Source organism: Trachurus japonicus, unplaced genomic scaffold (genome assembly GCF_045865225.1).
Source record: "Trachurus japonicus isolate A0001 unplaced genomic scaffold, Traja_1.0 AP030010.1".
NCBI lineage: Eukaryota > Metazoa > Chordata > Actinopteri > Carangiformes > Carangidae > Trachurus > Trachurus japonicus.
The window spans coordinates 346,575-361,464 of record NW_028220143.1 but is presented as its reverse complement, the minus strand read 5'-3'; the positions used below and the strand labels follow the sequence as shown (position 1 = coordinate 361,464).

The 14,890-nt window shown below is 43.0% G+C and overlaps 1 protein-coding gene across 1 annotated transcript; it reads left to right on the top strand.

The window, feature by feature from the left end:
* The first annotated feature begins 503 nt into the window (after positions 1-503).
* Positions 504-10,190, top strand: LOC146960786 (B-cell receptor CD22-like). Its single transcript, XM_085772070.1, has 7 exons — positions 504-762; positions 879-1,094; positions 1,532-1,792; positions 9,175-9,438; positions 9,572-9,835; positions 9,936-10,017; positions 10,106-10,190. Exons 1-7 carry the CDS (start codon positions 519-521, stop codon positions 10,188-10,190), a joined length of 1,416 nt encoding a protein of 471 aa, XP_085628196.1. The 5' UTR covers positions 504-518.
* The last annotated feature ends 4,700 nt before the right edge of the window (positions 10,191-14,890 follow it).

The window sequence follows — 14,890 nt, the reverse complement described above, 5'->3', positions numbered from 1 at the left end:
CTACTAAGGATCAAAATGAAGAACCAGGCGTTGTCCATTACTTTGTATAGTTCACAGTGACCTCCCCTTCCTTCTACCACCACAGTAGCAGCCAAGTATTCAGAGTTAACACCAATGTGACCACAAATGAACAGAGGAAACAAAACAACGAAGTTTCACATACTCCCTCTCACACTGTTCATCAAAGCTGCACGTAGACTCACAGGTTTAGTGGTTTTCTGTTTGAACTTCTCCATGTTTGTTCACTGTGGCTTAATACAGCAACAACATGAGTTTCAAAGTGAATAAAAAGGACGAGACCATGAGAGGTGTTTTAGTCATGTAGCAGGTTTACATGTTGAATAAGCTCCATAAAACTTCACTGTGTTGTTCTGAGTCTGACTGTGGTTTCTGCTGTGCTCTGTGTTACAGTGATACAGGGTCAGAGTGACTGGGGAGTGACTTACACTGACACTCACATCTGTGCCTCTAAAGGATCAAAAGTGGAAATGAGCTGCACATACTGGCACCCATCCACCATGAATGGCCAAAAAATTATACCTCAGAAATATTTCTGGTTCATTAATCATAATGCTGTGGATCTGAGAACAGACTCAGACTACACAGGTCGTGTGGAGAATCACTGTGATGAGAGCAAACGCTGCACTCTGACAATCAGAGACCTGAGAGAGAGAGACTCAGCTGTTTACAAGTTCAGATTCGAAACAAACCAAGAAGGTGGGAAAATCACAGGGTATCCTGGAGTGACTTTGTCTGTCAGAGGTAACGGTTTCACTGGAATATTTATCAGTTTGGTTCAAGTCATTGACGACTGAGAATCTTTATTTGTCTCTGTTTGTACTTTTCTAGTTTAGTTCATGTCTGTTCTTTCTTCACAGATCCAGACCTCCAGGTGCTGGTGGAAAGATCATCAGACCAGGTAGAGCTGAAGTGTCACAGCAGTTTTAAAGCAGCTGGTCGTCCTTCATTTGTCTGGTACAAGAACGAACTGAAGATGGAGGAGGAAACATTTTCCATCAGAGTCTCTGTTAATGATACCAACAGATATTCCTGTGCTCTTAAAGGATGTGAGGATCACCGCTCTCCTCCAGTGTGTGAGTTTACTCCACAGTGTCACTAATACAATGTAAATGGAATGGAAAATTTCTAGTCTCTTGGACCACTCAAAGCGCTTTACAATGTAATGGTCACATTCACCCTTTCACACACATTCATACAGCACTGTATAGTGCAGGAAACTAAGCATTTACACACATTCATACCCCGATGGACACATCGGGGGGCAAGTGTGGGTTCAGTGTCTTAACCAAGGACACTTCGACATGTTGACTGGAGGAGCCTGGAATCGAACCACCGACCTTCCAGTTTCGACCCGCTCTACCTCCTGAGCCACAGCCACCCCGTCAAAAATGTCAAACTAAAACCCTCCATTACACAGTTTATGTCTCATAAACTACATCAACTATATCATATTCACTTCTACTGTGAACAGACAGTTAAAGTTGACTTCTCCTCATGTTTCCTCCTCCAGATGCTCCAAAGCTTCCCTCTGTGTCAGTGAGTCCCTCTGCTGAGATAGTGGAGGGCAGTTCAGTGACTCTGACCTGTAGCAGTGATGCTAACCCAGCAGCTAAACTCACCTGGTACAAGAAGAAGGACTTAAAATGTCTCAGTGACCAACCACAGTTTGTCTTCAGCTCCATTCAGCCCTCTGAGTCTGGAGAGTATTACTGTGCAGCTAAGAATGAGATGGGGACGAGGACTTCAGGACTGATCTCTGTTGCTGTAAAATGTGAGAGAGGAAGTTTATTTAACCTATATGAAGCTGATTAGTAACCAGAACAATGTTTTCCAGTTACAGCATTACTTATGCTGCCAAACTCATGACTGTTGACTATGTTTGCTGATGTTTCCTCCTCCAGATGCTCCACAGCTTCCCTCTGTGTCAGTGAGTCCCTCTGCTGAGATAGTGGAGGGCAGTTCAGTGACTCTGACCTGTAGCAGTGATGCTAACCCAGCAGCTAATTACACCTGGTACAAGGAGGATGAAGACTCACCAAAAGCTTCAGGACAGATCTTCACCATCACTGACCTCAGACCTGAAGACAGTGGCAATTATTACTGTGAAGCCCAGAACACAAGAGGACGTCAGAAGTCCACCTTAAATCTGACTGTTGTCTCACGTGAGTTGTGCACATTCATCATCACACACCTGTTTACTGCACCACAGCTCATCAGCATCACTGCTAATATCTCCTGTTGTTGTTCTCACTTTCCAGGTGAATCAGTAATGATCAGGAACATCATAATGTCGACTCTGATGGTCCTGATGCTGATCACACTGGTTGTTGTGAATCTGTGGATGAGGTAAAACTATAACAAATCAGTTCTCTAGTTTGTGGTTTTGTGAATTTCATTAATGTTATATTTTGTGTTTGTTGTTTTTGGTTTGAATCCAGGAAGAAGAAAACTCTGAGTTCAAACCCTGAAGCAAATGAAGCTGTAGAGATGATGGAGGTGAGAGACAGAGAGGCTCTACAACACAGAACTTACTCTACTATCAACATCATCACAACTTGACTCATCAATGCTCTGGAAACTGAAGTTAACTCATTTTTTAACTTAAGAAACCGGTGATAAAATGTGATTATGTTCAGCAGGTTTCATGAATGAGTCTCATTTTGTCCCCTCTGTCCATCAGGTGGACTCTTGTCCTGATTATGAAAACGTCACCACAGCAGCATAGACAGAAGACACAGAGGAGCAGGAAGACCTGGGGTCTCATTTATAAAACTGTCCGTAGGATTGTTTACTAAAAGTGTACGTACGCCCAAAAACCAAAGTCTGCGTGCACCAAAAAATATTCAGATTTCTAAAACCATGCATACACATGCTTGTAAGCAAACTTCCCTTTATAAATCACAGAGTTACAAGTGTGCTCAGCTGAATCCGCCTGTACACGCCCTGTTTTAACCATAGATAGTCAATGCAAACCACCTCATGAATGCGATCTGCATGTAAATGAGATCGCCAATGTCGCCAATTCCCCTTTTCCTCCAGACTATACGTATGCATAGGTCAGAGTTTGCTTGTGGGTGCTCACATTCTCCCTTCAAGTTTGCTTTTTATAGATCACAACCTTTGCATGGAAAGACACGTACTTGCTTGGTTGTTTACTTGTTATTATTATATGTTTCATATTATTATTATTATTATTATTATTATTATTATTATGTGTATAATATTGGTGTTGATAGTAAGCCAATGCAATTATGACAATAGAAAAGGGCAGGTCGTAAGACCCGGCAATGCATTTTTGTCCTCTGTGGGGGACATGACTATGAGACCTCAGTCTAAGTCAAGCATAATTTATATAATCTATCTGATTGCTACTGTCCCTTTAAGAGGAGACAATGGGCTCTCATTTGATGATCCAGTTGTGGGGGAGGGGCCACCACAAAAAAAAGCATTGGTCTTTGCAAAATGGCGCGAATTTAAAATCCAAAATTTATGGCAAAAAGAGAGGTAAGTCATCAATCTTTTTTCCAGATATCATGTTGCCAAAAATCAAGTTGTTTTTTTTTAAAAACAAAAGTATTGGCTTCCATTTAGTATGATTTTTAAAAAGTCACAGTAATTTTAACCCTTTCAAAACACAACCTCTGTAGTGGAGGACTTACTAACCTCCATTTGTAATACAGTACTCTCAGAACAGTACAGCCGGTCTGTGATCAGGAAGGCCACCCTGATCACAGAAGACCTTTCTCACCATCCACCACTGCTTCATCCCCTCTGCAATAACCACCCTGAACAATCACAAATGAACACTTTGCCGCTTTTAACAGCCCCTTCCTCCTTTATAGCATGGTTGCACTTAAATGTTGTTGTTTAATTTAACGTTTTTGTTTTAATGTTTGTTTTTAGTGTTTTTTTATACAAGCCTGTCAAAGAAGAATTTCTGTCACTTGTGACAGATAATTAAGCTTATCCGATAGTTTAAAGTTTAAATCTGTTATTTTGTTCTCATGAGTTTTTCTCAGTCTTGTCTCTATATGGATGAAATGTACTATACGGTGTAGTGCATTATGTTTCTGAAGATGTAGGATCTGATATTATATTTGAATTATTCGTGTTCAGTTTCACTCTCTGACTTCATGACCCTGTGTCTTGTTGATGCAACTCCGATGTCGGCCAATTCAGGTTTAATAAGTTATTTGGTGCCAAGTTATTTATTTATTTATTTAAAGGTTTAAAGATCAGGGACAATGCACATTAATAAAAACATTTAAAATAAATGTAAACGTGCCAGAATTAGCTAAAAGGCAATTTTACATCTGTTGTCCCTGGACTTATGTTAAAAGTCACCCTAAAAGAAAATAAAATGATTTAATTGTCAACATACAAATAATACATTCAATAATTAAAAAGCTAGTGATGTATTTTTAGTTTTTTTGTTTCTTGTAAGCTGTTATATTTCTGCATGGCAACAGTCACACCTGATATATCTTTTTTGAATTGCACGTCTTTATTTAGCTCCCCCTTAATTTGAGGGAAATATTTTTGATGTAGTTGTAGTGACTATAATCTGCCACTAGATGTTAATAAAGAGTTATGTTTTATATCCAACATCATTTCCACTGTCTCTGTTCCTCCTTTGTACATACAACAGCTTCAACAAACCTGTTTTAGTTTTATTCCAATTTATAGGGTATATTATCCTTTCCTGTGTTGGACAGTAGAGACAGACAGGAGGGTTAGGGAGAGAGGGGTCAGGAACACAGCAAGGGTCTGTGGGTCGGATTCAAACCCATGGCTGCTGCAGTTAGGACAAAGACTATGTGGTTCACACAGCAGCAGGTGAGTCAGTTTTATTCCATTGTAATTATTGCCTTGATGTATCTGTCTTTCATTTATTTTTGTATATTATAGGGGGACAGGCATCTATTTGTTCACTGTGTTTAACACGTGAACAGCCTGTGGGAAGAAGCTCCCTCTCATCCGCTCTATGTTGGCCCTCAAGCAGCGATTTTACCTCCCTGATGGCAGTTGAGAGAACAGGCTCTTGCTGGGGTGGCTTGGTTCCTGTTGACTTCATTGTCAAGCATTGACTGGCATTTCATAATTGATATGTAAGGGTGAGGGAAGCAGGGGGACCAAAATGCAGGAGCTTACACAGGCAGATACTTGCAAAGTGAAGTTTAATAACCCACAACAGGCAGGAGAACAAAACACCATGACAAACACACAAGAATCCGACAAGGAACTGAAAGACACACAAGACTAAATTCAACAGAACTAATCAAAGCAACAGGTGTGAAGACAGGAGGGCAAAGAAAGCTAATTGGTGGAGACACACAAGGAGCCGGGCAGGGCTGACGAGGTGAAACACAGGACAGGTGTGCAAAGAGAGTGTGGCGGGAAAACACAGGAAGTAACACTAGAACAAAACACACAAGAACTGAACTACAAAATAAAACAGGAACTGTAGAAAACAAGAGTCCAAAACAACGGCAAGGGGGTCTGGAGGAAGGAACCAGGAACAAGACCAGGGGACATGACGGGCAGAGCAGGGGACCTCAGGCGAATGGCCCAAGGGATGAGCAGAGGGGCGTTGGGGTCCTGGGGGGAGGCCTGGAGGCCGGGCACAAGCACTCAGAGAGTCTGGGGGTCGGCCTAGAGTGAAGAACCGGGACAGGCCTCTGGCTGGACACTGGGAGTGGGAGTGGATGAGCCCATTGGCAGGAAGCTGGGAACCTGGGACTGCTCGCCACCAGGTTGGAGGGTGCCAACGATCGGCATCCTCACCTCCTGCATCTCCTCCTGCTCTGACCTACATTGTGGAGCTGGGTGCTACATCGCCTGACCCTGGAACAGGGGTGACGTCAGCCAGGATCCCCATTGCTGGAAAGGGAGTGGCACAGGAAGCAGGCGTCAGCCGGACCGCCGACAGATGTAGCAGGGCTGTGGGCTGTTGAGAGGCCAGCTGGACACAGGACTCAGGAACCAGACAGGCTTCTGGCTGGACACTGGAAGTGGGAGCCGGGATCGTGGCAGGACTGTGGGCTCCTCGCCTCCTGCATCTCCTCCTAGTTGCTCTGACCTCTACGGAGCTGACCCTGGCACAGGAGTGACGTCAGCCAGGATCCCCGATGCCGGAACAGGAGTGACGTCAGCCAGGATCCCCAATGTAGGAACAGGAGTGACGTCAGCCAGGATCCCCAATGTAGGAACAGGAGTGACGTCAGCCAGGATCCCCGATGCTGGAACAGGAGTGACGTTGGATCCCCAATGCAGGAACAGGAGTGACTTTGGATACCCAATGCCGGAACAGGAGTGACTTTGGATCCCCAATGCCGGAACAGGAGTGACGTTGGATCCCCAATGCCGGAACAGGAGTGATGTTGGATCCCCAATGCCGGAACACGAGTGACTTTGGATCCCCAATGCCGGAACAGGAGTGACTTTGGATCCCCAATGCCGGAACAGGAGTGACTTTGGATCCCCAACGCCGGAACAGGAGTGACTTTGGATCCCCAACGCCGGAACAGGAGTGACGTTGGACCCCCAACGCCGGAACAGGAGTGACGTTGGATCCCCAACGCCGGAACAGGAGTGACGTTGGATCCCCAACGCCGGAACAGGAGTGACTTTGGATCCCCAATGCCGGAACAGGAGTGACGTTGGATCCCCAATGCCGGAACAGGAGTGATGTTGGATCCCCAACGCCGGAACAGGAGTGACGTTGGATCCCCAATGCCGGAACAGGAGTGACGTCAGCGAGGATCCCTGATGCTGGTTCACCTGGTTCCTGTAGTTTGTCTCATCCTTGTTGTCGATGAGACGACGACCACCACAGTGGTGTCATCTGCAAACTTAATGAAGAGGTTGGTGCTGTACGCTGGTGTACAGTCATGAGTAAGGAGGGTGAAGACAGATGTGGCTGCATAGGTCTGTGTTGCAGGTTTATGGTCTGTAATGGTTTGAATCCCAGGCCACAGGATCCTTCTGTCTCTGAAGTGGTGGGCCATCTTTTTGGTGGACTGCTTTGGGACAGTTTGAATTAAAGATTAGAAAGATAATCTTGATTTTAAAAAAAACAAACAAACAACGTTTTCAGTTTTCAATCTGTTCCTCGGTTCTTCTTTGCCTCTCGGGACTTCCTCAGTGGTTTGTAAGACGAGGAGGAAGGAAGTCTCTCTTGCTTTCACAGCTTATTTCTGTCTTTTGCTCATTGCACTCTGCACAGACGATCATCACCCTCCTCTCTTGTCAGACAAGAACTGTTTTTTGATCAGATTGATGTTTCTTTCAGCATCTGATGTGTTTTATTGCGTCTGAGGTCAAACACAGAGATGAGAGGAGCAGTGATGAGTTCAACAGCAGCATCAAGTGGATTTGTCCTTGTCCTCTTTCTCACTGTGCCAGGTACTGTACATCTACATTTACTTTTGGACATTTAGTTAACACACTCAGATCAAGATAAGTCGAAAGATAATCCCTCAATAATTGTTATTACGTGTTTAATGGTTGATATGACCTCTTGTTGTAAATCATTTAAGCCTCAGTTTCTCTGTTGCATATCTGAACCTAACCATTTTAGTGGTGAGTGTTATTACACAGTGAGGATAGTGCTGTTTGAATGAAGGAGCTGGTTCATCTAACTCAGCGTTTTTCAAACTGTGGGGTGTCTGGGGGTCACCAGAATTTTTGAGGGCGGGCGCGACATGAGAAAAAGAAAAGAAAAAGAAGAAAAACTGTAAACATTGAAACAAAAGATGAGTGAAATATCACTTGCACATATGGCTCACTCTCTCACACTTTGAAAACCCCTGATCTAAAGGATTCAGTAAATACAGTATAGAGTTTATCTACAAATGCCTGAGAACAAGAGAACACCAAGGATCAAAATGAGGAACCAGGCGTTGACAGTTAATTTGTCGTTCAGTGTGAGGTTTCCACTCCCTGTGTATTTCACAGTGACCTCCCCTTCCTTCTACCACCACAGTAGCAGCCAAGTATTCAGAGTTAACACCAACCTGACCACAAAGCGAACAGAGGAAATAAAACAATGAACTTTCACATACTCCCTCTCACACTGTTCATTAAAGCTGCATGTAGACTCACAGGTTTAGTGGTTTTCTGTTTGGACTTCTCCATGTCTGTTCACTGTGGCTTAATACATGAGCAACAATATGAGTTTCAAAGTGAATAAAAAGGAAGAGACCATGAGAGGTGTTTTAGTCATGTAGCAGGTTTACATGTTGAATAAGCTCCATAAAACTTCACTGTGTTGTTCTGAGTCTGACTGTGGTTTCTGCTGTGCTCTGTGTTACAGTGATACAGGGTCAGGATGGCTGGGGAGTGACTTACACTGACACTCACATCTGTGCCTCTAAAGGATCAACAGTGGAAATGAGCTGCACACACAGTTACCCATCTGGCCAGAAAATTATACTTCAGAAATATTTCTGGTTCATTAATCATGATGCTGTGGATCTGAGAACAGACTCGGACTACACAGGTCGTGTGGAGTATCACTGTGATGAGAGGAAACGCTGCACTCTGACAATCAGAGACCTGAGAGAGAGAGACTCAGCTGTTTACAAGTTCAGGTTAATGACAGACAAAGGAGGATACACAGGGGAACCTGGAGTGACTTTGTCTGTCAGAGGTAACGTTTTCACTGGAATATTTATCAGTTTGGTTCAAGTCATTGACGACTGAGAATCTTTATCTGTCTCTGTGTTTGTACTTTTATAGTTTAGTTCATGTCTGTTCTTTCTTCACAGATCCAGACCTCCAGGTGCTGGTGGAAAGACCATCAGACCAGGTAGAGCTGAAGTGTCACAGCAGTTTTAAAGCAGCTGATGGTCGTTCATTTGTCTGGTACAAGAACAAACTGAAGATGAAGGAGGAAACATTTTCCATCAGAGTCTCTGCTAATGATACCAACAGATATTCCTGTGCTCTTAAAGGATGTGAGGATCACCGCTCTCCTCCAGTGTGTGAGTTTACTCCACAGTGTCACTAATACAATGTCAAACTAAAACCTTCCACTACACAGTTTATGTCTCATACTGGATCAACCTCTGTATAAACTATCAACTACATCATATTCACTTCTACTGTGAAAAGACAGTTAAAGTTGACTTCTCCTCATGTTTCCTCCTCCAGATGCTCCAAAGCTTCCCTCTGTGTCAGTGAGTCCCTCTGCTGAGATAGTGGAGGGCAGTTCAGTGACTCTGACCTGTAGCAGTGATGCTAACCCAGCAGCTAATTACACCTGGTACAAGGAGAAGGAAACATGGAAACATTTCAGTGACCAACCACAGTTTGTCTTCAGCTCCATCCAGCCCTCTGAGTCTGGAGAGTATTACTGTGTAGCTGAGAATGAGATGGGGATTTGGTCATCAACAACCACCTCTATTGATGTAAAATGTGAGTGAGAAAGTTTATTATAAAATCTATATGAAGCTGATTAGTAACCAGAACAATGTTTTCCAGCTATCCTGTTTCTTATGCTGCCAAACACATGACTGTTGACTATGTTTGTTATTGTTTGTTGTTCCAGATGCTCCAAAGCTTCCCTCTGTGTCAGTGAGTCCCTCTGCTGAGATAGTGGAGGGCAGTTCAGTGACTCTGACCTGTAACAGTGATGCTAACCCAGCAGCTAATTACACCTGGTACAAGGAGGATGAAGACTCACCAAAAGCTTCAGGACAGATCTTCACCATCACTGACCTCAGACCTGAACACAGTGGGAATTATTCCTGTGAAGCCCAGAACACAAGAGGACGTCAGAAGTCCACCTTAAATCTGACTGTTGTTGTTTCAGGTGAGTGAATGTGATGTAGTGAATGTGTATTAATCCTCTGTTCACTTAGATGTCCAGTAACTCCCTCATCAGTTGTCAGTGTTTCCTTCTGATCCTCCAGGTTCATGGAAATCAGCAGCTGCTGGAACAATCCCTGTTGTTCTCCTGGTTCTGGTCCTCCTCACTCTCTTCCTGTGGATCAGGTGAGAACGTCTGTGTCTCCATCATCATCTTCACTGATCCATCTAAATGCATGAGTTGATTCATTCTACTGTTTTTTCTCCTGTCTAGAAGAGACAAGTTGTTCCCACAGCAGCGTGAACGAGGAAAGAGACCTGACAACGGAGAAGAGGTGAGACAGGAAGAGTTCACCTGAAAACTGCTATATCATCTGCTTTAGTCAACTTTCTTCATGGCTGCCTTAGTGCTTGTCGTGGAAATTTTGGTCCTGCCGGTGGCGAGTCAAAGAACAAGACAGGAGAGGTAGCATGCACCTGTGACAGTGGTGGTCCTGTCACTATGCCTCCAATTGTTCATGTGCCCTGGCTACTTGGCCAAGGGGATGTCCCTTTGGGTGACACCCACCCAAGTCCGTTCTCCACAGAGAAGGGGAGAAGGGGACAGAACACGGAACAGGTAGCAGTTCAGAGTAGTGCCCCAAGGAACAGAGATTGTAGTCCCTTCTTATACCCCACTTTATGACTCTGGTTGCTTCATTACTACAAGCACTTCTAGCCTTACCAGACAATAAACCAATTAAACAGATGTGTTACTCAACAAATGTCAACCCCAGTTGCTGGTTTCCCTATAGGAATTTACAACCTAGATCAGTTAGTAAACAAGGTTGTGCATGGGTCATCCTAGTGTCCTTCCTCTGCCCAAATGTCTCCACTAATGGAGTTAACAGGATTGCTACAAGACTGTAGGCTACTACAACATTTCAAAGACTATGTTACCACTTATTACAAGGGGAATACCAATCACAGCAATTTTCCACCACAATGCTGTTTGGTGTTTTATTAATTAAAGCTGTGAATGATGGTGTAGATCCCTCAGGCTGAAAAAAAATGGCTCTAAACTGTGGAACTTCACTACATAGTCCCTACAGCAATCGAAAGGGTGGGCAGTTTCTAGTTTGTTTGTTTGACTTAGACATGTCTAGTTCAGAGTTTGACATTACAACCATTGCAGACTGGTAGCTTAGTGGTAGTTTTTGTGCCTTGAATATGTGGACCTCTAGAGCTGGTCATCGCTGCCTCGCTGTAAGTGTGTGTGAGCAAGTGTTTTCCCTCTTTTTGGTTGTGTGGACTTGTCCTCTGGCTCTGGTACCTTCCTACAGTGCCTGGCGTGTATCCACGTTGCTCTCTCAGCTGTTTTCACTGCTGTATGGGTTATCAGGAGCACTTGGATGGTCCTAGCCACTTCTTTTGGTTCCACCTCTTCACCCTTGGGTCCTTTACCACCACCCAATCTCCTGCATCTGCGGCTGCGGTTGTTGTTATGGTGGGGGAAGAGTGATACAGGAGTCGAGGTCAACCTTTACCAACTGTGAAAGAGAAGCATAGAAAGAGCACTGAGAAGAATTGTCTGTTCTTATCATGTCAGACTGCTCTGTACGCACCATCAGCATCAACTTACAAGTTTGCTTTCTATCCCTATGCTTTGCTTCTTTTCCCACGCACTAAATGCCGCTCTTTGCTATTCCACTTCCTCAAATCCATCATTACTACCTTCTTACCCTTTCTTGTTTCTTTTTCTTCTTTGCTTAGTTTTCCTTCTAATACCGCCAAGTGTTGCAAACTAAAAGAACTCCCTTTAGGGAAACCCATTTTGCTACACCACATCCTTCATGCATTGCTCGTTTGGCGACACAGGCTCACATTCCTGACTGCTGTTAGATCCCATGCTCAGCGAGCATCCTCACGGCCACTACGCGTCTATTAGGTGTAAACCCCGGCTATTTACATATGCCTACCAGGGACAACATTTAGGCAGTATTCCCAGAATACCCCGACCCCGTAGTTGCCTTACCGAATACCCTCAGCAGTTCTGCAGGCGGAATATGGCTGGAATGGGTGGAAACACAACAGTTCATAATTGGCCATTTATTTTTGGACATTTTAGAGGGAGCAGAGCTTCCCTTACAGTCTTGCATCAACATCTTGGGCCTCTCTCATCTGCAGTAAGATCCAGCCTACGGAACTTAGGGGTAGTTTTTGACTCATCGACCTCATTTGACACCCACGTCAAACAACTGACAAAATCATGTTTTTTCCACCTAAGAAATATCAGTAGATTAAGGTCCATAGTTTCAAAATCAGAACTAGAAATGATCATCCATGCATTCATATCCTCACGTATTGATTACTGTAATTCTTTGTTTTCCTCCCTTAGTATTTCTGCCCTAGACCGTCTCCAAATAATTCAAAATGCTGCAGCAAGACTTTTGACCAGAACCCATAGAAGAGCTCATATTACACCCGTACTAAAATCTCTCCATTGGCTACCATACCATTCAGAATTCAATATAAGATTATCATTCTCACCTTCAAAGCCCTTCATGGTCAGGCCCCTTTATACCTAACTGAACTTCTGCGCCCCTACTCAACTGCTCGCTCCCTCAGGTCAAATACACAAAACCTTCTTACCATTCCCTTCACCTACCTGAAGACTTGTGGAGATAGAGCATTTGAAGCAGTAGCGCCCAAACTCTGGAACTCTCTCCCTGCACCCTTACGGTCTGTTAGCTCCATTGACACTTTCAGAAAACAACTCAAAACTCATCTGTTCAGAAAAGCATTTGACTAATGTCTATTTACCCTTGCATCTTGTTGTTTTTGAAATGTCTATTTTATTTTGTGATTGTGCTTTTGTATAAAGTGTATGCATTATATAGCCTACTGTCTTTATTCATGTGTCCATTATCTGGATACACAACTGTCTTTCTGACTCTCTTTGTAAAGCACTTTGTGACACTTGTCTGCGAAAAGTGCTATACAAATAATAAACTAAACTAAAACTAAACTACAGTCTCAGAGCAATCACCTCTGGACCTCTGGTGGTGGACAATAGAAATTACAACATAACACAGTAAAAGTCTTGTTATAACTGAGTTGTCTTTGATTCATAGCTGAACACGGGTCCACTGGTCGACTCCCCATCATCTGCAGCAACAGGACAGCAGGAGGAACTTCAGTACGCCAGCGTCAGCTTCTCTCAGAACCAGGGAGACGCTGTCTACTCCAACGTCAGAGGTCACCAGAGAGAAACTATGGAGGAGGAGGTTCAATACTCGACTGTCGGACCTAACAACAGCAGCAGCGCATCAGGGTGAGCAGCTCCTCTCAAATAGAAAAATAATACACATCAGGTCAAAACCCATCAGAATCAACATTTTATTCCTTTCTACACAGAACAAGGCATCAAGAAGAGCAGAAGGATTCATCTGCACTGTACAGCACGGTCAACAAAAAGAAATGAATACTTATTTCCCCACCATGGTTTTGCAGCATCAAGAGAACCAGAAAAAACATGTAAGGAGCTAAAAGAAATTATTTTGCCAATTGTTTGATTTCAATCTGTATTATTGTCAGGGTACATTTTTCTCTGTAGTTTGTAGATCTCTAGTTTTGTACATTGTAAGTTATTGAAATTATTTATGAATAAATTGTTGTTTTTTGTTTTGCACTTCTTGAGCCTTTATTCTTTGGTCTCTGACAGCGTTAAACAGACTTTACCTCACTGTAGTTCACCATATTGACCAGCAGAGGGAACACACAGACTTCAGAGGACAATGTATGCATTTGAATTATATTCACTGTCTACGAATACTAGCCTAATATAAAATACTAATTACTTTATTAATCCTCAAAGGAAAGTGCCAGCTCTACCAATTGCAGGAGAACTAAAAAGTCTATGGGTATAAAATATATTCTGTATCTGTCTGTCCTGAAATGAAGAGAGAGGAGCCGTCCACCTCATTGCCTGCTTTTTTCCCCCCAAAAAAATATTCCTCCCCAGCAGACTGCAGCATGAAAGAAAACACTTGCCACCACAGACTGATAAAACATCTGCAGCATCTTATTACAGATGTTTACAGATCAGAGCTTCCTTAGGAAAAAGAGGTGTGATGATTTTGAAGTTCTTCTCCACTCTTAACACAAGCTAAATTATGTTATGTATTAGCTGGTTATAAAACATCACAAGCATACGTAAATAATATAAAATAGCCTACATTTGGTTTGGAACATATTTTAATCGGCTCTGATCTATTCGCTGTTATTTTACTGGTATTCTGTTTATGTGCTTCTTCCTACTGTGGTCAAGCCAGCCCACACTTTAAAACATTTGCTCAAGCCAGCCCACACGTAGTTCTTCTTAAAAACTACCCGTTTTTACTGTAGCCTACCATTCCACGTCAGACTGATAGTACTCGACCTCAGGATGACACCCAAAAAAAAATTGGTCAATCTGATGTAACATTTCAGAATAAAAGCCCTCTGAACTTTCATATTTCACTGTATTCTATGTACATTAAGATTCATATTTCTTAAAAACTACCCGTTATTACTGTACCATTCCACTTCAGACTGATAGTACTCGACTTTATGACACCCAGAAAAAAATAGGTCAATCTGATATAGTATTTCAGAATAGAAGCCCTCTGATTTTTCATATTGTACTGTGCATCATGCACATACACAGTAACAATAAAAAGAAAACTAACTTTTTTAATGTAGGCTATTTGATTTTTGGAACACTTAATGCGTACGTAGGAGATTTAATGTCATGTTTCACAATTTGCAGCGGGTGTTTTGGCTGCTGGTGTCTATGCCCCTTCCTGTGTTCCCCCTTGACCTTAACCTTACTTCAATTTCCCTCAATATCTGTTCACAATACAACCTTAGGCATACTGGTCAACTTTTCTTTTTTACCCCTAGAATCAATATAGAATCTGGTCGATGTGCATTTAAATACAAAGCCCCTGCTGACTGGAATAGGATTGATAGAGCATTGTAGTGTGTGAGTGTGTGAATGGCCGTCTGTGTCTCTATATTGTAGGTGTTTGTTCTTTTT

Bases quoted from the DNA above. Each gene is read 5' to 3' on its own strand.
- LOC146960786 (XM_085772070.1), top strand. From the start codon at position 519: ATGAATGGCCAAAAAATTATACCTCAGAAATATTTCTGGTTCATTAAT. The intron at 1,095-1,531 runs GTGAGTTTACTC...TTCCTCCTCCAG, and splicing joins TCACCGCTCTCCTCCAGTGT to ATGCTCCAAAGCTTCCCTCT. The intron at 9,439-9,571 runs GTGAGTGAGAAA...TTGTTGTTCCAG, and splicing joins CACCTCTATTGATGTAAAAT to ATGCTCCAAAGCTTCCCTCT.